This window comes from Corythoichthys intestinalis, chromosome 4, assembly GCF_030265065.1.
Source record: "Corythoichthys intestinalis isolate RoL2023-P3 chromosome 4, ASM3026506v1, whole genome shotgun sequence".
NCBI classification, from domain to species: Eukaryota; Metazoa; Chordata; class Actinopteri; order Syngnathiformes; family Syngnathidae; genus Corythoichthys; species Corythoichthys intestinalis.
Window position 1 is genome coordinate 10,171,128 of NC_080398.1, and position 23,237 is coordinate 10,194,364.

At 39.3% G+C, this 23,237-nt stretch overlaps 1 protein-coding gene across 4 annotated transcripts in view; it reads right to left on the minus strand.

Annotated features, from left to right (window-relative positions):
* The window catches only part of LOC130915132 (CUB and sushi domain-containing protein 3-like), a 386,272-nt gene that overhangs the window by 304,319 nt on the left and 58,716 nt on the right, over positions 1–23,237 (minus strand). For all 4 annotated transcript variants that reach the window (XM_057834920.1, XM_057834921.1, XM_057834919.1 and 1 more), the window contains exon 3: positions 18,571–18,683. In XM_057834920.1, the coding sequence (XP_057690903.1) occupies positions 18,571–18,683 (113 nt within the window). The remainder of the gene's footprint in view (positions 1–18,570; positions 18,684–23,237) is intronic.

The following is a 23,237-nucleotide window of genomic DNA, read 5'->3' on the forward strand; positions in this document are numbered from 1 at the left end:
AGTGCTTCTCAATTATTTTCTGTTAACCCCGCACCAGGAAGACGAAAACTTTTCATGCCCCCCCCCCCAGCTCTCTGCCGTCATTGTAAATAGTATCATTTGTCCATAAAATTATTATTATTATACCTACATGTGTGCCTAACAGCGTGTCCTTTTTTTCTATTAAAGAAAAAAAAAACAAATATCCACACACAGTTTTGTTTGTAACAGAAAAGCGTATCAATTTGCCTGAATTAAATAAAAAAGTCACATCCAAATTGGTAAAATACACTCACGGCAAATGTTCTGACTATTTGATGCTGAAAAATAAAATTGACTAAAAGCAATAAATAATCAATTCAAATTGGTTAGCGACATTAACTCATGAGGACAATATGTCAAACAATTTGACCAAAAAAACAAAAATTAATAGAACAAAAACGACAGTTTCAGAAAGTAAGTTTTTATTTTTGCTGCTCGCAGTATCAGCTCCTTTGCAATGGTGTGGCGTTATTTAGCACTCAGCATGCTAAACAGTGCTCGCAGGTACTGAAATAACACTCACCAAGCGGGACGATTGTTGGCAATATTAGGCATGTTTTCACTGAAAAACAACCAAGCGGCTTATCAAAGAGATTGGGTTCTAATATCTTTAAGTAACGTCTTAATCGATTTGGCTTTCCGCTGTCCGCTACAAACATTTTTAGACACAGTAAACAGAGTGTTCTTTCCTCGTCCGTCTCCCACTATATGAAAAGTTAAAGCCAAATGGCCCGAAAACAGCGCATTCTCGGCGGAGAACCAGAGATGAGGGCGGCCGTTGTGCCGCTCCAAAGCCAAACATGGCGCTGCTTGGGCGAATACGTGAGAACCGGAGAAGACAGTGGCTCGCTGTGTGAGCCCGGCCCGATAACGGCGGCACGCAGCTCTTCATATCTCTTTGCTGAGTGCTCTTGTTTGGTTCTAAAATACTATGCACACTCTGAAAATGAGAGCGCCACTGCCACCCACTCAGTGGACGTGCAAGTACACTTCATTCTTGTTCCCCGAGGTCACATGCGCCACCCCCGGAATCGCTCTGCGCCCCACCATTTGGGAAGTACTTCCTTACAGTAAGTTGAGCACATTTACCTCGATAACGATGAATGATGATAAATTCGCCCAAGCGGACTGTTATATAATTTGAAAATCTGAATGAATGCATGAAATAAAATTTAACCATTTCTCATTGATTTATTTACCAGCTTTCAATTGAACATATTTAACAATTGTACATTCAGTGTAAATGTTGATTAGATATAAATATCTTGTAAACAATAAGCATTCAAGTATAAACATTTAAAATGGCTTGTACGACTTGAACAATTTACAACATTGTAGGGGTGTAATGCTACACAAAAATCACGATTCGGTACGTACCTCGGTTTTGAGGTCACGGTTCGGTTCATTTTCGGTACAGTAAGAAAACAAAATGCAAAATATAAATTAGAGCTGTCCCGACTAGTCGACGTCATCGATGACGTAAATGCGTCGACGGGCAAAACATACCGTCGACGGGTAATGACGGGTTAAAAAAAAATTACATGCGGATAAAGTTTAGAATGGCGGTTGTTACTGGCACCCCCAAGGGGACCACTGTTATTTCATTGTGACCGGCATTGTCAGATTGAGCAAAGAGGAAGAAATTGGGTGTGCGAGAGAGAGGGAGTGAGATCGTTGAGTTGGGAAAGTGCGCGGGTAGCGCGGAGTTCAGTGGCTGCAGCCCCTACGTTTTTGTTTTGGTCAATAAAAGTATCTATAAAAAGCCATCCGACGCCTCTCGGTGTTTTTATGTACGCCGCCGCCTTCCTGAGGAGGAAATCGGACAAACCGACGACAACGAGCCAAGTTATTGCCGGTTCACTCCTCACTACGGCGAGGAGTTGAAAACACCGCCAATTACCAAAAAGGGCAGAATTGGTAACACGTGAAAGCGGCATGAAGCCAAAATAGCGGACCAAAATAACCAGAGCCTGGAATTATTTCAAGGAAAATATGGAGGTGAGCTCGCATACCACGGTGGCAGGTCGGCTATGAACGAACACTTGAAACGCCGTCACCCAAGTGTAATTTTCAAAGACAAGAAGAAACAATGAGCTAGCAGATTGTAAATCCATACAACTTTCTCACGATTTTTTTAAATGGAAGTTGCCTTTATGTGCGTCGTATCAACGTGCATTTTTATTTAATAAAATAATTAATATATATATATAATATAATTATATAATATAATTTTTAATTATTATTAAATTTATTAGGATCCTGGAAGCTCCCACTTGGGGGAAATATATACATACATCCTGTATATACATAATATAATTTAAAAAATATATATATGGAAACAGCACTGGCCTGCTTACTGTAATCCATGACTGCACTAATGTTAGTTACATTATATTATAAAGAATTATTGTGTATATACAAATAGTAGTATACCATAAAATTAATCCTATAGATTTAATTTTTGTTACTGTGAGTATGTGTGCCTTTCATTCAAAATAATTGTGGTAATATTTCAGTGTGCCCTCTAGTTTATCTATTTTCAGGTTAAAACAAACTAAAGTTGAACAGTTTTTCCCCTCCCCCAAAAATGCGGAATGCTCACCAGAAAAAGCATCTGAACTCACACAAAGTATTCTGAAAATGGTTGTCCGTGTCATTGCAATTCATTTTAACATTTAGAACAATACAGACAAGACATACCACAAAAAGAGTAAGAATTGTTTTGACCCCTGTTAAAAAGGTGAAGTCACAGTGTTTCTGTTTTCATTTTTTTATCACAAGTTAATGCCAGCAGCATTTGACCTCATTGTTTGTGATTTATTATTGATATTTACAGTATGTTATTTATTTATATGTTAATAAAGAATTTAGGTGTTCCAAAATGTTTTTGTGAATTAATAAGCTTCCACATTAATTTCATAATTAAAGTAGTAAAAATAAATAAATAAATTAGTCGACTAATCGTAAAAATCGGGAGGAAACTAGTCGTTTGGGACAGCCCTAATATGAATGTGCTAGTTGTTTATTACACACGTTTGTGCTTTCAACAACAGGAACATTAGCCTATAAAAAGCTAGAATTCTGCTCAGAAAATAGCGGGTATTTAAAGATAATAGTCCAACAACAAATTGCCTTTCAGACCCCGCGTATTGGGCTCCTTTCTTTCTGAAAGAAAGACGAAAAAAGAAGTCCTGTGCTAAAGAGAAAAGCAATCCCAATGACAAAGATTTTAACATGTATTTTACAAATGAAATGCCTCAATGAATCTTTTTTTTTTTGTTTTGTTTTGAACGGTTTTCAAAAGCTTTATTGGTGGATTTTCTCAAGTTAAAGCGCCACACAGAAATGAATAAATTTAATTGTGTAAGCAGGATCTGTGTATTATTCTCATTATTTAATTACAGGTTTTTTTAGCTCATTTCAATGTATTTTTTTAAATGGGCTATTATTTATTTTATTATGTGTTTATATTTTACAAATGTGATTTAGTTTCCATTTATATTGTATATTTTATGTTGTATAACTTTAGTTCCTATGTGAATATTTGTTCCTACTTGTTTTGTTGTGGTAGGAGGGTTTTCTATTGAACACGGGGCCGTGTTGGTTATTATTATAGCAGAGAAGACAGCAGTAAATCAACAAAGACAAGTCAACTGTGCCCCGATTTACCACTCAAGAGATCTGATGGACTCAAAAAGTGGGTTACGATTGCATATTAGTTTGAAAATCGACCTGATCCACCGTATTTCTACACGAGTGCGTCACGGAAAACGCAGGCAGGCAGGTTGTGTGGACCCAAATGCAGGCAAACAAAAGCAGCCAGGCAGGTGGCGGTGATCTCAAAAAACATTTTAATAATAACTAACAAAAACACAAAGTACAACCAAAAGTACTGGGGATCAAAAAGGCAAAGTTCAAACAAAACTTACTTAACCGGAGGGACTGGTACACGAGGGCTTGGACAGGACTTGACATAGACTTTGACAATGACGCAACAAGGAATGAAAAGAAACTGGGAGCTAATATACACACTAGCAGACAAGGGGTAACGAGACAACGAGGAACAGATGGGTGACACAGAGGGATGCAGATTGGCGGATACACTAGGAGCAAGTAAAACAAGTGGAATCAATGGGTAATCACAGGAACACACAAGGAGGGAACCAACACAAAACCTAACAGAGTGACTTCCGGTCTGCCCGATCCTAGCTAGTAGTATTGATGCAGGAGGGCCACGTCTCGCGTCAAATAATAAACTCTGCCGTTCTTTTCGCATGGGTCGCGTTGAGCCGCTTCTGGAACGCGTCTAACACGCAGCCGCACTGCGACTGGTGTGCATTGGCTGATTGACTTTAACGCCCGCGTTTCACTGCATTCTAGCGGCGGCCACATTGTCGCGCCGTTGACGTTTCTGGGTTATATACTGTCCTAATAATTCACATTTCAATTATCACGAGAAAGTTACACAAATCAATAGAAAGTAAAAACATAACCACATGAATAAATATATTAATAAAAATGTTATATATTATATATTTTAACCAATTAATAGCCATTTTAATATACCATTTAAAATATGAACAATTCTCATTCAAATTCTCCATTTCAAAGACTTCTTTCCATTTTTTATTTGAGCACAAAAACCTTCTCCTTTAAAGAAAAAAGTAATCCTCTAATGAAGGTTATTATTTAAAAGCATTGCCTTAGTAAAATAATTAATTTATTTATGCTCACAGAAAGATTTACTTTCAAGGTTTATCAATTAGGTGTATGTCATATGTTTTCAAGCAAAATTAACACCGTGAAGTTTTTGAATATCATGTCCTGCATTTTCTTTCAGTATCAGCTGTTGACCGTCTTTTGTATTTGGCCTTACTACGCCATGCATATGTTAAATAAACTTCATGCAAAATACTTTAAAGCAAAGTATATATGAGTGTGTTTATTTGTCGTGAGACCAATAGAAACTGTCAAGTTCAAAAATATCAAAAATAGATCCTTAGGTAGACATTTGTAAAATTACCCAGAAATAAGGAGAGAAGACACTCAGTTTTCTTGGCCAAGGAGAGCAAAAAGTGACTAGGGACAGTCACCAAAATTGATCTAAAGAAAAAACTGAGCACAAGCAAATATTCAATCAATCAATCAAGCAAATATTTAATCAATCAAACCTCGATAATTACCTCAACATATTTAATCAATCAAACCTCGATAATTACCTCAACAGAAACTTTGGAATCTTCTGAATGAAAATTGACTGGATGACTCCAAACTTTTTGAACAGTAATTAAATGTTGTGTTGTCAGGTTGGATTGTTGTGTTGTGTGTGAGTGCACTGGCAGCTAATTTAATTTCACTTCAAAATGTCAAATGAAAGTCCTTGAATCAAATAACTGTCATAATAAATCAAACAGAATAAAACTAAATCCACAGTCACAGTGTATCAAAACAAACAAAAACCATACTAGGCGTGGTTGACAAGATTTTACCAAACTTTCTTCCACCTTGTTAGACCCAGGTGTCATCAATTTTGAAGCCTTGTGTGGTCACATGATTAAATTATTCCTTGTGGCACAACTCAAAACAACCGCTGTGTGTAACCATTATTTATTAGCCAAAGTGTCCTTCGCAACAATTTTTTCATGGGCCATTTGCTGATCAATCACTTAAAAATATAAACTCCTTCTTCCACTAGCTACCACGCACTACTCCAGAAAGTTTGACAACCGTGCGAGTGATAGTCTCTACAGAAAACCTCACAGCTATATTTCCGAGTAGCTAGTCTTAGTAGTCTTTCACTGGTGGCTAGTCCGATTGTGGATCAGTTAAAGTTAACACCAATGTTGGGAGCTCTGGGACCTGGATTAGACTTTATTGTGGCTAGATGTTTCAGATTGATGTTGCAGGTGATTGATTCCTCTTTTACTAAAGCACACCGAGGTGGAGTACTAGATAAAGGTGAGAATCAGTTCCTATGATTCCGGCTACTGTCGTACACATGTTACTGTCCCACCAAATTATTTTTAAACAAGAATAACGAAGATAAATGCTTGCCTTTATTAAATGCTTCATTGAGTGAGTCTACTCAAATCCACTCATGCTGCTGAGAACAGCCTCTCATCACTTACACAATGAGTTTCCACAGCAAGTTTAGTGTTTACCAAGCTAAACGATGATTGACAGATCTGCGGCTTTGATGCTAGTTCTACCAAGTTTCTTTGGTAAGATTAAAGCAGCCCTGTCACTCATTGTTAACTTTAAAAAGCAAACGCCCATTTACTGCTACCAAGAAAAGCAGCAGGAGGGAGAGTGAGAGGCTGTACGTGCATGAAGCTAGATAGCTGTCTAGATAAAAGGCAACAAACCTGTTAATCATCGTTAAGTTTAAGTACCAAACATCAGCTTAACTGGTGACCAAGAAAAACCGTTTGGTCACACAGCTTAGCAGGAGGGAGGGTGAGAAGCTGTACAAGCATGAAGAAAACATAAATGTAAACTTTTTAATAAAAAAAAATAAAAAATGAAAAATGGTGCAATCGACCCGATTTCCGATGACGCGTTTAACAGCTTCCGGGACGCTTCTGTAACTATTGTGCTCTCGCTTCTTGACCTTAACGGCCACGTTTCACTGCGTTGACACATCGGCAATGCTGAAGTGCCGCAGTCACACCTGGTGTATTACTGGAGTTAGGGCCCAAATACACCAGATGCATGATCGTTGCGGTTCCGGTCTGACTCCGGTAAAAAATAGCGCCGGAGCCAATCCGTTCCTACTATATCCTATTTTTCAACGTATACAGGCCGCGTCAGTGCTCCGGATTGACTGCGGGCCATATCCGGCGTGCCACAGCCCGCCGGATGGTATAGGCTATTTTCTATTTTTGCCGGACACGCATCCGACAAAATGGGCGGAGCTGGGCCTGGACGTAACAGCCCGGTTGCTTATTCACGGTTTAAACACCAGCGAACATGGATGAAGAACGTTTCATCATGGAGGTGGAAAGTCACAAAGTGATATACGACGCAGCAGATCGTTATTATAAGGACAGCATTAAAAGCGAAGCTGCAAGGTGTCCTATTATGTGTGTTTTTCTGGCAATGATATCAAACACACGACGTGCTGACAACTTTGAGTGAAAAAAAAAAAAAAGCAGCAGCGTGTCTGGAAGTGGTTCCACTGCAGAAATTCTCATGCCCGGCGCACACACAATGTCTGTTTGTATACAGAGTCGAGGGGGAAAAGTACGAAAGAGAATAAAGAGACACCCACAAGTTTCGACCTGGTGGTCTATTCAGACGTTTCTCTTTCTTTCCTACATTTTACTTGACTTTTCATAGAAAACCCAACAGTTTGCGCTGGGCACAGGAATCTGCACTGTTGAGACACCAATTCCAAGTACACTGTTTTTAGTTAATGTAGTATATAATTCGCTAAGCATTTTATAAATATTACAGATTATTTAACAGTTGTTTATAACAGCTCTATCAGATGTTATGTTCCATAAATTCTAAATGTGCACAAAGATATAAACCCACCGACACAACCAAGGGCAAAATAGGGCCCCGCCCCCCTACCCCCCACACACAGAGCCCTGATCTCAACATGATACAGTCAATCTGGAATTAAGAGACAGACATAACTAAAATATCAATATGCAAATTAAGAAAAAATGTGCTCTCTCTCTGCTTCTCTGATGAGTATAGACTCCATGTGTTTTTGTTGTTTTAAATGGCACATTATAGCGCGCGATCACGCGAGCGCTCACGAGGGAACGGAGTTGGCGGACCGCAGCCGTGTGCAGCCGGTATGATTTGCCTGTTTTTGACGTACTGCGTGGCACGCAGTCAACACTGAACCGGACCGGAAACGCAACAATCATGCATCTGGTGTACTTGGGCCCTTAGCCCTCTCATTGTCCACCACTCTGGGATGTGGTTACCATTGCGATCGAGGGGTTTCCAGTCCATACTCTGCACATATTTTCTTTACACTATAGCGGCTACTTCCTTATGGCGTTTCATGTATTCTTTACCTGCCAGAATCGTACACCCTGCTATTATGTGTTTGACTGATTCAGGGGCCCCTTTGCACACCCTGCACCTGGGATCCTGCCTGGTGTGGTATCTCTGGGCCTCTATTGCTCTGGTGCTCAAGGCCTGTTCCTGCGCTTCAATGATTAGCAGCTCTGTGCTGTCTTTCAGTCCAGCCCTCTCTAACTATTGGTAGGACTTGTTCATATCTGCCACTTCAGTTATCTGTTGGTGGTACATCCCATGCAGGGGGTTTTACTCCCATGACGCTTCCTCTAACTCCTCTTTTTCCAGTTTCCAGTGCCTTGGGGCCGTCTTCCTGTTGAATTCATGGAGCTTGGATGTTTCGTCTTGGATAGTGGTCCTGATGCTCCTCGGCCTCCCTGCTTGCGCTTGCAATAGAACAAAAAAGCATTTTTTTTCCTATTTATCGGGACTCGGTATTGTCATGACCCTCACTTTTCTAAGATCGCTGAAGAATCCTAATCAGCGCCTCATGCATTGGGCGTTGTTCTTACAACCTTATAACTTAGAGATCAGATACGTTAGGGGTAAGGACAATGTTGTGGCAGATGTGCTTACCCGTGCTCCTCTAAATTAACTTGGTTGTGTTTTGTATCTCTCAGCTGGTTGCGAGCTCCTCCTGCTCTTAAATTGCTCCCTAGGTACCAGGGCTGCTGGGTTGGAGGTGCGGACGTTCGGTTGGGGGATGCAAAAACGCCTTGGATCGTTAGTGTAGTTTTTCATTGGGGAACTTTGATTCTTTGTGGGCTTTTTGGAGTGAGGGTGGAACCCTCATTTTAAGGAGGGGGGTGTCATGGCACGCCCCTGCCTTGTATGTGTGGCTCCCTATCAGGCAGAGGCCAGGTCGTTGATTGAAGGCACCTGGGCTTAATAGGTCTGGTGCCATGCTAATCACTCTCTCTGCTCTCCCCTTTAGGTTGGTTGTTGGTCGTTCCTTGGTTTTTTTGGACTTTAGTTATTTACAGTACATTTTGCTGATATACTGTACATATCCCCGTGGGTCAGTGGTAGAGTAGTTGTCCCCCAACCCAGAGGTTGTAGGTTCGATTCTCTCCCCTGAAATTGCCTAATTATCCTTGAGCAAGATACTGAACCGAACCTTGCTCCTGGTGCTGCGCCACCAGTAGGTGGATGGAGATGTAGTGTAAAGCGCATTGAGCACCTTGAAAGGTGGCAAAGCCCTATACAAGTATAACACCATTTACCATATCCATTTGCATCCAAGCTTTGCAGACACCACTGACTCTACACCAGGGGTGGGCAAACTATTCCACAAAGGGTCACAGTGGGTGCGGGTTTTTGTTGCAACCCATTAAGAGGAAACCTTTTCACCAATCTGCTGTTGTAAAAGTGCAATCAGTCCATTGCAGTCAGGTGCTTCGCATTTCTGCTGAAACCGCATTGGTCAAAGTATCTGTGCTGGGTCAGTTGGAACAAAGACCAGGACCCACTGCGGCCCTCAAGGACCGGTTTGCCCAACCCTGCTCTACACCCACATTCACAGTTTTTGAAATCGGAATGACGAAAAATGTTGAAAGGAGCTTAAATCATCAAATTATATGCCATCCTTTTGATGGCACATTTAGAATTTATATATATATATATATATATATATATATATATATATATATATACATATGTATATATACGCAGTATTAAATAGTTTTGAAATATTCAGTGCAACTGATGGACTTGCATTAATTCTCATTGCTCAGGCAGAGAGTGACGTGAACTCACTTGTGTATCTAACATCTCTGTACGTCTTTGAAGGAGATGGATTTTTGACGGAGCAGTGGTGTTTGCAAACACACAAATAGCACATTTCCTCCCACGGGAGCCGCATGTGCCAAATGACGTTATAGCTTCCTACTGAGACTACTTAGCAGGATATCCAACCACACAAGGCAAAGAGTCCTTGCCTGATCATGTTTTTACATTATATGGCAAACAAGTTTTATATTCTGCACCACATAGAGCCAATTAAAAAAATTCCCCAAGAAATGATCAAATTATGTTTAATGGATTTATCAAGTCTTGTCCTAAAGAATGGCAGGTTGAAATGTCACTGATGTATCTAGAGAGGTTGAAAATATATGTATTACACTGTACACACAACCTATTTGCAATACAGTGCTGAGGTTTGGTTTGGGGCGCTAATTAAATAAAACTTTATTCAGTAAATTTACTACAGAAAAGGGCATAACGGATCATTAACAAAGCTGGTTATCAGGATCCTACCTGCAAATTATTTCTAAAGTATAGTAGAATATTCTAAATAAACATGTTCAAACAAACAAGAGGGATGTGTTCAGACAGACTAAGAGGAGAAGGGCAAGAAGGAAACAACTTGTAAGAAGCAGTTCTGCTCCACCCACTTCTATTGCATCAGCAGAGGGTAAAATTGAAGGTAAAGGGGTATTAGAATAAGAAGCGGGAAATTCTGTGCATGAGGTCAGCCTGCCAGAGCAGAAGAATAGATCAGGTAGCAAAGAATATTTGAGTAATGATGAAGGAGATAAGTAGGCAAAGTAACTGAAATGAGATAAGAAAATAAAATAATAAAAAAAGTAATGGATTAATGCAAAAAGGGATAGTGTACAGGAAAATGGACATGAAAGGTCAAAGAAGGATAATTCACATTCAGACAGGTCCCCATTGCATTCAGCTCGGCCGCACCACACATAACTCATCCATTAGTTCAACTAATTCTGTTTGCCATCTGCCAAGCAATTACAGATGCACCTCTAGAGTGACAGAACAAGTTCAAGATTTCAGGGGGAGGAATGTTGATTTGAACAATATGAGATCAATTTAGTTAATTAAAATACATGATATTTTGAAGCCACCTAGGAATTCATACAGAGGAAGAGAAATCACATTATCTTAGACATGTAATGCTGAATGCTGAATCTGCTGAATGGTGCACTGTATATCCTCAAATTCAGTCCACTTTTCCCTGCTTCAGGTCTAGTCACAGGGCAGCAGAATCAGCAGAGGAGCCAAGAATTCACTCTCAAAGCCATTTTATCCAACTTTCAGTTGTTCCAGCATATCGTCCAACCAATGGGATATGTCCAGAATATTTCACTAGGGAGGCATCTCAGGGGGCATCCTAACCAGATGCCTGAGACAACTCATCTGGCTCATCCGTTCTATGAGCAGGAACAGCAAAACCACTCTCGAATGGCAGAGCTTCTCAAGATCTCAACGCATGACCTTAGAGATCAGCCCCAGAGACCAAGATTAAAAATGTAACCTCAAGTTAGTGCTCGCCGTATTGTTTCAGAGGTACTTCTGCTTCACCTCTGCATCTCTGCTCGTGACTTTTGTTTTACACTCTCACCAAGACATCAGCAGAGCTGGAATAAAATTACTCATCAAAATCCCTCCATAAAGACAATTTGGAAATGTCAAATCCCTCTGCCATCATCACGACATGGGAGGACAACATGAAGAAATGGCTAAGCGTCGCAACAACCGATAAAGTTTTGTATTTTATTGATTTAATGGCAGTGGATGGAAATGCAATAAGGGACCTGAAACTCTCTGAAGCAACCAGTTGAATGTGTCCTAATATACGAATATGGGAATTTTGTGTTCATGAAGGCAGATGTGGAACCAAGACAGTGCCACCACAAAGCAATAACAGGTACAAATATGTTCAATTTGACTACAATTCTGTGTTGCGTCAAAGCTGAGACATCATTAGCTTTGCATAAGCTTCAACAACAAAGACACGGAAAACAAACACTCCTCTACTACAAGTCATGCACAGGCTTTTTACCTTAAATGGGTAAATTCAAGTGTTACACAGTTTTTGCTCGTTTGTTTACAGATGGAAAACGCTGTTAAGGAAGGAAAGACAACTTGATGTGCCTCACAACAACACTTATGTTGATGGAAATATATCAAGACTACGTGCATTCTACCTTGATGCTGGAAGGCTCGATTTATGCCCCACCTTCGTTAATATTTTTCTAATACTGTAATTTTATAAACTGTGATTTATTGACCTGTTTTGCACATGCACCAATTGTTTTGAATAAATAATAATAATAATAATATATAATATAGTATACAATATAATATATAATACATTATATATATACACACATATATATATATTAGGGCTGTCAAAATTATCGCGTTAACGGGCGTTAATTAATTTTTTAAATTAATCACGTTAAATATTTGACGCAATTAACGCACTAGGCCCGCTCAGACAGATTTAAATGTCAGTACAGTGAAAGGCCAAATTGTTAATTGTGTTTTATGGAGTTTTTCCGCCCTCTGATGGCGCTTGGGTGTGACTTGCATATGTTATGTGGCGTAATGTCGCCCTCTCCTGGCGATTCAGTGCAGCTGATTATTGGGTTTCGGCGCGCTTTTCTGACGTGATTATATGTCGACGCGAACTCACACTACTAGACAGTGCTATTCAGAACAGCTAACGTCCGCATCCAGTATTCAGTGGCAGATCTCATAGCCCCATCACACTGTTTGTGTCTAATACATGCATCGCTTCTGAGTTTTATTCCTCCTTTGTTTATATTCATGAGCATTAGATAGTTATTGATGATGTGTATTTGAATTTGTTCACATATATGGTGAAATGCAGTTACATTGTTAGATGCTTGTGAGCTAATTAGCTAGTGCTACTGCTCAAATGGACACGTGTGTGTACATTTTATGTTATTTTGTGATTTATGCAAGTTATTGACACATTGCCTTGTTATTTTCAGTTTTACAAAAATACAAGAAACGTGCTCCTGTCAAAAAGAGATGACTTCAGTGAAGCCCATGCAACTTTGCGACACCGTCTGATTTCTTTTTGGAACTTATGTTCGCTATCTGTCAATTTGTGTACTCACACACATTGAGGACAGAATAGGGCTACTAGTTTATTTTTTGATTGAAAATTTTACAAATTTTATTAAAACGAAAACATTAAGAGGCGTTTTAATATAACATTTCTATAACTTGTACTAATATTCATCTTTTAAGAACTACAAGTCTTTCTATCCATGGATCACTTTAACAGAATGTTAATAATGTTAATGCCATCTTGTTGATTTATTGTTATAATAAACAAATACAGTCCTTATGTACCGTATGTTGAATGTATATATCCATCTTGTCTTATCTTTCCATTCCAACAATAATTTACAGAAAAATATGGCATATTTTATAGATGGTTTGAATTGCGATTGTGATTAATATATTTGTTATTCCTATAACATGATGACACTAGAATATGGCACAGCTTGGTATGATGGTATGAATTGCGATTAATTGCGATTAATTACGATTAATTAATTTTTAAGCTGTAATTAACTCGATTAAAAATTTTAATCGTTTGACAGCCCTAATATATATATATATATATATATATATATATATATATATATATATATATATATATATATATATATATATATATATATATATATATTGTAAATTATAGTTGCCTTGGCTGTGTGCTTTGGGTCGTTGTCATGCTGGAAGACCCAGCCACGACCCATCTTCAGGGCTCTCACCGAAGGAAGGAGGTTGTCAGCCAAGATCTGGCGATACGTAGCCCTATCCATCCTCCCAGTCGTCCTGTACCCTTGGCAGAGACGCAGCCCCAAAAAATGATGTTTCCTCCTCCATGTTTCACGGTTGGGATGGTGTTCTTGGGGTTGTACTCATCCTTCTTTTTCCTCCAAAAACGACGAGCTGAGTTTAGACCAAAAAGTTCAATTTTGGTCTCATCCGACCACATGACCTTCCCCCATTGCTCCTCTGGATCATCCAGATGGTCAGTGGCAAACTTCAGACGTGTCTGGACATGCACTGGCTTCAGCAGCGGGACCTTGCGTGCGCTGTAGGATTTTAATCCATGACGGCGTAATGTGTTTCCGATGGTTTTCTTCGAGACTGTGGTTTCAGCTCTCTTCAGGTCATTGACCAGGTGCTGCCGTGTAATTCTGGGCTGATCCCTCACCTTCCTCATGATCAGTGATGCCCCACGAGGTGAGATCTTGCATGGAGCCCCAGAACGAGGCAGATTGACCGTCAACTTGAACTTCTTCCATTTTCTAATAATCGCTCCAACAGTTGTTACTTTCTCACCAAGCTGCTTGCTTATTTTCCTCTAGCCCATCCCAGCCTTGTGCAGGTCTATTATTTTATCGCTGATGTCCTTATACAGCTCTTTGGTCTTGGCCATTGTGGAGAAGTTGGAGTTTGTTTGTTTGAGCATGTGAACAGGTGTCTTTTATACAGCTAACAAGTTCAAACAGGTGCAGTTACTTCCGGTAATGAGTGGAGAACAGGAGGGGTTCTTAAAAAAGAACTAAGAGCCGAAATATTTACTAGTTGGTAATGTATCAAATACTTATTTCATGCAGTTAAATACAAATTTATTATTTAAAAATTATACGATGTGATTTTCTGGATTTTTGTATTAGATTCCGTCCCTCACAGTTGAAGAGAACTTATACAAATTACAGACCTCTACATGGCTTGCAAGTGGGAAAACCAGCAAAATCGGCAGTGTATCAAATACTTGTTCTCCCCACTGTATATGTATTAAAAATAATAAGAATTGGAACTATTTTGTCCAAAAGTTTTATCACTATCAATATCTGCAATAAAAAAGAATGACATACGATTTTTGTTTATATGTAACAAAATCCGTGTCAGCCCTTCTGCATTCGGCAACTGTAATATTTGTAATTTCGCCTCATTTTGGTCACTCAATTGGCCGGCGTATAAATCTACACCACATTTTAACGCAGGCTGCACAGAATTATAGAACTTTGTCCAAGAAAGATCAACGAAGTGATAAGACCAAACATGCAATCTTTTAGGTGGATCCTTTAGGGTTAAATCTGCGAGCCAAATCCTTAGTCTGCTGCTGGTTTCGATTTAAGGCGTATGGCGAAGTACATCCACACTGGCGCTTTGAAGCTGGACGCTGTTCAAAACATTCCACTTCCAATCATATACGTATATATCAGAGGTTGCGCTAGACTTTTTCGTTCTGTCATTTTGACTGACAGGGTCATAAAAATCCGGTCATAATCTATTTTTACCCGTCACTTAAATTTTTAAAATGATGATAATGACATTGTGGTGACCCTTTGTTTGACATAATTCACCTTCCGTACTTGTGTGTCCATTTGGCCGAGCGCATTACCGGCTACGACACAGTCACGTGACAGAGACACTTAAGAGCCATGCACGTTGCGGCTTGAATAGAGCGTTCACAGAGAGCAGCAGAGCTACAGCAGCTGGACACAGCAATTCGAGCTAACAAGACTCTTAACATTGCATACCGCTTCAACATATTCAATAGTATTTAGTTTTCATTCATTTTAAATTAATATTCTGTCCTAACAAGCTTAACAGAGAATCCACACCGTGCCATCACACATCAAGCAGATGAATATGTAACTTTTTTCTCTGCAGTGACAAAAACAGCTGACTGTGGCCCCAGTAGCTAGGCTACGTATGGAACAATGAAATTAACAGTTCACCTGCTGTGGCCTGAACGGAGTCTTACACCTTCCTCCTGGTGCGCATGGACTTGAATTGCGTGCCCGCTTGTGCAGTCCGTGTTTTTTCACCTCTTTTATCAACACCATCGTCGTTTTGGGGCTTTTTGAAGAAACTTCGGACACTCAGTTGCCTTGACAATTTTCAGAGTAAGGCCAACGACGTCATGCATCAAGAGAGACAATAGCTAATTAATATGCTCACTCGCCACCCTGTGGTCTGGGGTGTGAATTGCAACCTGTCAAAATGACAGATGGACTTCAGTTTTTTCCGTCACCGTTTTAAAAAATCAGTCAACGACGGAAAACAGTCGGTTAACGCGACCCCTGGTATATATATGCGCTTCCAGGAGTTCACACAACAAAGCACATAAAGTCCAGGAGTCTCATCTACGTCATGCTGAATCCATTTTTGGAGATTCCGAAATAGTATCTTTTCTCGTATTTACTGTTCGACTGTTTGCATTACTCTAACACACTTAATATAATCAATCAGGGAATAGTATCTTTTCTAGAATTTACTGTTCGATTGCTTGTATTACTCTAACACACCCAACATAAAACAAATAGCATTTATATAATAGTTTAAGGAAAACAAACAATATATTTGATATCTTGAACACTTGGCCTTGGAATGATTAGAACTTGCAGCGCCAAGACAACGGGCAGATAAGGTACAGGACGCCTTTTGACCACGGCAGCCCAACGCAAGCATCACACAACTGACTGAGCAAGATTGACGCTGACATTCAGGTGATAGGCAAGACATCTACAAGCCAATGTCTGCAACACCAAATTCCCCAATCAGCTCTTTAGGACAGTCCAGAACAAATGGTGGGACATTCCGTCTCAATACAAGGAACACCTGATAACACCCGATATCCAACTAATAACACGACTGATAAGACTCCAAGTGCCCCTTTGACGCTGAGGTGGGTGGAAAAACTCTCACTCCGGTTGCCTCAGTAACAGTAACCCAGCAACTGTGACCCACGAAATAAACAGCCCAAACTGAAATAGAAGATTACCCTAAACAACACCCAAATACACGCTTCTTCCTACCAACAGCCCGCCCCACGAGAGCCTTCAAAAAGACTAAATGTTTAACTAATCGTTGTCATTTTTCTCAGGAATCTTTTGTTGGCTTGTAATATGGTGACCCTGGAACCAGTCTGCCTCCTGGCCTGGGTCCGTCGTCGTTTTGCCGTGCCGTTTGATAGCTGTTGACCTGAATAAATTGTCAACTTGTGTTTCGAAGCCTTATTCCAGCTTTAAAAATGGAGTCAGTACAAGGGCTTAAGACTGATTTGAACGCGCGGAGTTTGGCCTTTTGGCCGGGTTGTCGGGTTTCCACCGGCCCAGGTCTTTGGAGCTGCGCCAGCACGGTTCCTGCGGTTCGGCTAGCGTGATTCCGGCAATCTGGCCAAAAGGTCAGATTCTTCAGTGGGTTCCTCTGGTTTGATTTGGCAGTTTAAAACTGTCTTCTTCAACCTCAATTCACGGTGTTCTGTCTAAACCAGACATCCCTAGCAGAAAATGTCAAAAATGGCGCCGCCCATTGTTCGCTCAGGAAACTTGTCTATAGAGTTCAGAGACACACTTTGCCGCACCTAGGGCTCATTTATCCAGGGCACCTGACAATTTACAACAGGTCTTTGGATCTTTGGGGAACACACAATACGTTGGTTGAATGACGCGAGAAAAGTCAGAGACGGAGAGAGAAGAGCGGGAGTGGGAAAGTGGGAGTTGTGACGCCGTTGCAAACGCGATGCTAGGCTCGGTGGCTCCAATAATACCTGACTGGAGTCGACAGCCTACAAACTACGCCCACTTGATGCTACGCTAGATATCCTATGTATATGAACTAGATGTGAAATGATAGACTTGCCTGCGTTGGTAAACATCTGCCATCTTAAAGCAGTAGACTTCTCAGAAAGGCTCTGTTGTAGTGAACCTTCCTAGCGAACCTAAGTAACTTTTTATCTAAAATATTCCTAAATCGACAAAATCTTGACTTGAATCTATCTTTAAATGATGAAACAGTTTTAAAACTTTCACATGTCGAAAGTAGACAGAAGGGAACTAATGCAAAAGCGGGAGCAAGCTTAACATCTTTAACAATTGATTCACAACATTAAATGACTTCCAAACATAACAAAGGGTCCTGTTTTTTTTTTTTTTTTTTTTTTTTTTTTAAATACATTTTAAAAAAAAACAAAAAAAAAACATGAAAGGTACACCAGTTACTTTGCCAGGTGACTAATTACTCTTACATTCAGGTAACTGAGTTACTAACTCAATTACTTTTTGGGAAAAGTCATTTGTAACTGTAATTAATTACTTTTTTAAAGTAAGATTAACAACACTGGTCATAAAGATGGAGTCTACAGGATGAAAAGCTATGCTGTGACGAAAGCAAAGATTTTATTCTGCCAATTTGTTGCCGAACATAATTTGCCTGTAAGTATTGCTGATCACTTCTCAAAATTACCAAAAGAAATGTTCCCTGACTTAAAGATTGCATCGGTAAGTTAATTTTATCAACTTACCTTTTTAATTTATAATTGGACACACTAACAAACTACCCTCAAGTCAAGCTGAATTGCGAGCTGAAGTGCCATGAAGTGCAGCCATCAAAAGACATGAAGAAATTGCCAAAAGTGCTACATACAATTATAACAAAAGTCACTGTTAAATTTTAGTAATCATGATGTAGCTGATATTGTTCTTTGATTGCACCAGGTTATATGTGATAATATTACCAATAAATTCATATTATTTTAAAAATTGAGTTTTCTTTTGTTTCATATTGCACGCTGTATAAAACGTAAGATTAGTCACCAATTTGTGAGGTATACGTCACTATTTGTAAGATTGCCAACAGCCTCGGGTTGACAGGTATGTATGATACACAAAGGGGTTGGTCAGTGGAAGACAGATATCATGTTCTTACCTTCATAGGATGCTTTAAATCCATGAGCACTTACTGCAAAGTCACTGGTAAGCCTCAGTGAAAATATTGAGCCAGAACTGGTAACAGGTGTAGGGATGCTAAATCCTGTTAACCTATGGATACAAGAGAGAGTCTTAGCTACAAAAAGAATGTTCTATTCACACAGTCACATTCATGCACATGATCAAAAACAAAAACCAAAAAATGTTTTCAACAACCCCACAAAAGCAATTAAATCATATGCACAACCAGAATATGAGACACAAGTAGTGCATTTCCAATATTTGATGTTAAAAGTAACAAATGATTTAGAATTTGACTATGAATATGATCAAAAGTGTGCTCTCTGTACGCATTAGTAATTGCTTCAAATAAATGGTGAACACCTTACACCACAAGTCAGTGCCCATTATGTATCTAATTAAACACAGCATCCGATGATATGCATGCAATTTGTCCACCTGCAATATAATGCTCATTAGACAATTCAAACACATGTAAGAACCCATCCTATTGCTGGATGGTGCGTAGAAGCAGGGCAATGTATTGTAACAGACTGCTTCATTACTGCATTTCAAATTAGGTGCAGGTCCAAACAAATCCATTTAGTTTCACGACATCGTAAACAAGATGTGTGGCCGGTCATTCCTCAGCACCACTTGCTGATGTTCTATCGACCCTCCACTGCTCTAAGTCAGCTTGTGTAGCATGAGCAGAACCTGAGTATGAAACAAAATGTCTCCTTTGCTATTGTCATCTCATTCTGTCGTGTGTTTTTCACTTGCTAATTTGTGGGTGCGACCAAAATTCATGCATTCTGCACATGTCAGCATCCGTGTGTGTATTTGTGTATATTGTTTGGCTGTATTTACAGCTCTAATAGAGAGTCCAATGACAGCACCATTCACACTGTTGTTCCACATAGTAAATAATCAAATTTTGAACAAGGTACTGTACAAGCTGCAGACCAACTAGGAAGCATTTGCCACTGAAAACAATAAGGACTAAATGTTCTGTTACACATTGACAGTTAAGGGAATTGTGATGAAACTGAAAATTCAATCCAAAACAAAAAATAGCTATTGGAAAAAAGCTTGTAATTTTTTCTCCAATGTTCAAAGACTCCATATTATGGTTTTGCAACCTATTTAACGTAAAGATATGGCTTTTTCGATAGAGGCAAACCCTTTAAAGCAAGAAAAAAAAAAAAAAAACACACACAAAGAAGATGGTCCAGTCATTAAAATGTCCGGCCCTAAAACAGAGGCTAAAATTGATGGTTTCCCACCTCCAACTTTAAGGTCACATCTTCCCTATCTCCACCAATAGCCATGTTGAACTTTGGCCCCAGTCGCTTTCTTCTGATTGGTGGACTCTTTTTCGGTGTCTCTATATTCTTCGGGGGTTATTGGTAGCTGGAAAACTAACCAAATTGTGCAATCCACCCTCCTCCAACTTGTCTAATTAGTGAGCTTTGAATGAGAGCCGCTGTGGTTGACGACACAGTATGCCCAGCCAAAGTTGGCGCTATGCTGTGCGGCGGGCTAAAGCCATCGGGTGTCGGCTTCACTATTGCTATTCCAAAAAGTCTCAGAAGTCTTGTGACCCTACTATATTCTGTTTGTATGGTGGGACCCCAAAAGGGTCAAAATTAACTACTAAATAAAAACAACATTTTGAAATAAATACTATTTGGTGAAATAACAGACAAATTATGTAATATGGCCCTTAAGTAAATAAGGTACCGGTAATATTATTATGAAAAAGATTTTACAAGATAAAAAGCGTTTTCAACAAAGTTTTTTTTTTTTTTTAATATCATAATCCCTTTTTCCACAATAGCCTTTTTATTTCATAATGGCGTTTTTCAGCACAACGAAGCGTCTGCTGTCAATCAAATACTTTAGGGATTGGCTAGATCGTAGAGTCTGGCTAGCTGCGCAACCATTTGGTAGCGTCACTTTCAGAGTTACTCAGAGAAGCTGTGAACCGGTTGGATAGTAATGAAAGGCCTTTACCTCAGCTTGAGCGAGGATTTTAGCAGCAGTGTGTTTTTGATGAGATGCTTTCTGGAAGTTTACCTAACAGTTCATCGACGCTACCAAGATGCTACCTTAAAAGGAACCTCGGACCTAACCAGATGTCCAAGCCACAAATGTTCTCTTTTACTAAAATATGTTATTAGAAACACATAAAATATTGCCATTGATTCAAAAATATATAATATTTAATACATGTTTTGACCTACGGAGGGCGCCATATTTTAAGCGCATAATGGACTCTCAGGGTGATGAGGTAGATTGTCACTAGATCTGAACGATATTGGAAAAAAGTATTGCTGAGATTTTTGGGGGGGTTGCGATATATTGCGATATTATATTGCGATATTAAAAATAAAATAGAATTTTTTTACTAGATGACTTGAACCCTCCGCGATAAGTGAAAAACCGCAAAGTAGCGCCGCCCGCCCCCCCCCCCCCCCCCCATTTTTGTGTGTGTGTGTGCGCTCAATGTATTTATTCAGATCTAGCACTGGAAAGAGATATATATAAGACATGTTTTTTTTCTCACTTTTTTCCCCCAAAGTATGATTTTTAAAAATGTGTATATATATATATATATATATATATATTATTAATAAATGCTTTTTAAGCACTTCAAATGTAATACTTTTTTAGTTTTAAACATAACTGCCCCACTGAATCATTTTTAAACAAGAATAAAGTACTGTAGTAGAATAATGCTTGGCTTTATTAAATGTTTCTGTTTACCTAACATGCCTGTGACTCTTGGAGTGACATGTAGAAATTACAAACTCCTCATAATCACTTCTGGCGTTTATATGTCTCAAACGTCTCCAAATTCTCCCCCCACAGACACACACATTCATTCCAGCCCGCACTTCCTTGCAGACTAACTGTTTAACAAGTTAAACGATGATTGACAGATTGCTGCCCGGCTTCTTTGACCAGATCAAAGCCATCGTTAACTTTAATAAGCAAGTGCCTCAGTTATCGCACGTCCTTGCGATGGGACTATCGTGCATGCGCACATCGCGATGGCGACGTTTAAATGATATATCGTTCAGGCTTAATTGTCACTGTCCCTCGACGAATGTTACTGGGTTACTGCAATTCCTTCTACGTGGCGAGGTGTCCAACACATGCGCTCATCGGTTAAAAGCGGCGAGTACTTACTATTTGTGTTTTTTATTGAGTCTTTTATTATGGTTTCATTTCCTCAAAATACTTTTTGCATATGTTTCCCGCTCCAAATTTTAAGCATTGTGTTTTATTTTGGTAGTTTTAAGGCAGGTTGTTGATCTGTTGACCACATTAGTCATGTAACATATTTAAACCACCCTTATTTGATGTTACTACGTTTAAGTATTTTCTCAAAGCATCTTTGGTATATTCTGTCTGTATGCATCTAAACAAAAGCTGAACGCTCATGGTAGTACTTTGGGTGTCAAATTCGCCTCTTGTAGGACGTTTCGCCGGTCTAGCACATTTTCCCAGAACACTTTTTTTTTCCTACTCTCATCCAGTCTTTCCTGTTCATTTTGCATTTGCTGCTCGTTTTGTGAAATATCAACAGTTCTGTCATGCTCGTTAATGTTCCTCTCGGGTTCAAATTGAAAGGGTTGAACAGATGACATGTTTATGTCACTAGAGTCATACAATGGAAGCCTGGCAGCATAACCATGTGACATCACCGCCCTGCGACGTCAGCAACAATGGCGACCAACTAGTTAAACTAATTTTACAAATTCTATAAAAACGAAAACATCAAGAGGGGTTTCAATATCAAATTATTTTAACTCAAAATAACGTTTATCTTTTAAGAACTATAAGTCTTTCTAGCCATGAATCCCTTTGAGTGACTCCGCCTTTTGTATTTGACAGCACACACTTCATTGTGCTGAAAAACATTATGAAATAAAAAGGCCATTGTGGAAAAAGACATTATGAAATAATAAAATACTTTGTGAAAAAGGTTTTTTATCTTGTAAAAATTTGTTCATAATAATATTACCTTATTATGCAATTTAAGGGCTATATTACACAATCTGTTATTTAACATACGGTAACAGTTATTATTTCAAAATGTTTTTATTTAATTTTGACACTTTTGGGGTTCCATACGTTTGCGCCTTTACACACAACTCCTGCAACATAGTTTATGTGAGAGATGGATTAATTTTATTTGTGACGGGGACAGTAGGATTTCCCAACAAAGTTATACTCGTGGCTGAAGCTATACCTACCATTCAACAAAACACAGATGAAAACGTGGGTAATATGTTTACTGTCCATGAGAAGAGCACAGTTTCAATGTGAATACGGTGTTTCATTGCCAAGTTGCTCTGGCAACGCCAAGCTATCATGCAACGAGATAGCCTGGTATGCCAATCTTTTGTCTCGTGAATTGGACTACCTGATTGGTTCAATATATATGTCAATCATACCAACCAATAAGTAGCGTCAGTAAACAGACCATTGTACACAAAGCGCTGTCAACAGCAGATAAGGTGTCCCTAATATAAATCCTTGAGGTTTTAGCAGTATACTCAATTGACTTGGTTTAAAAAATGTATAATATGTGGCCTTTACTAGGCCAATATTGTTTTGCTCTTCACTGGTAAGTCAGAAATGTTGGGTGAAACA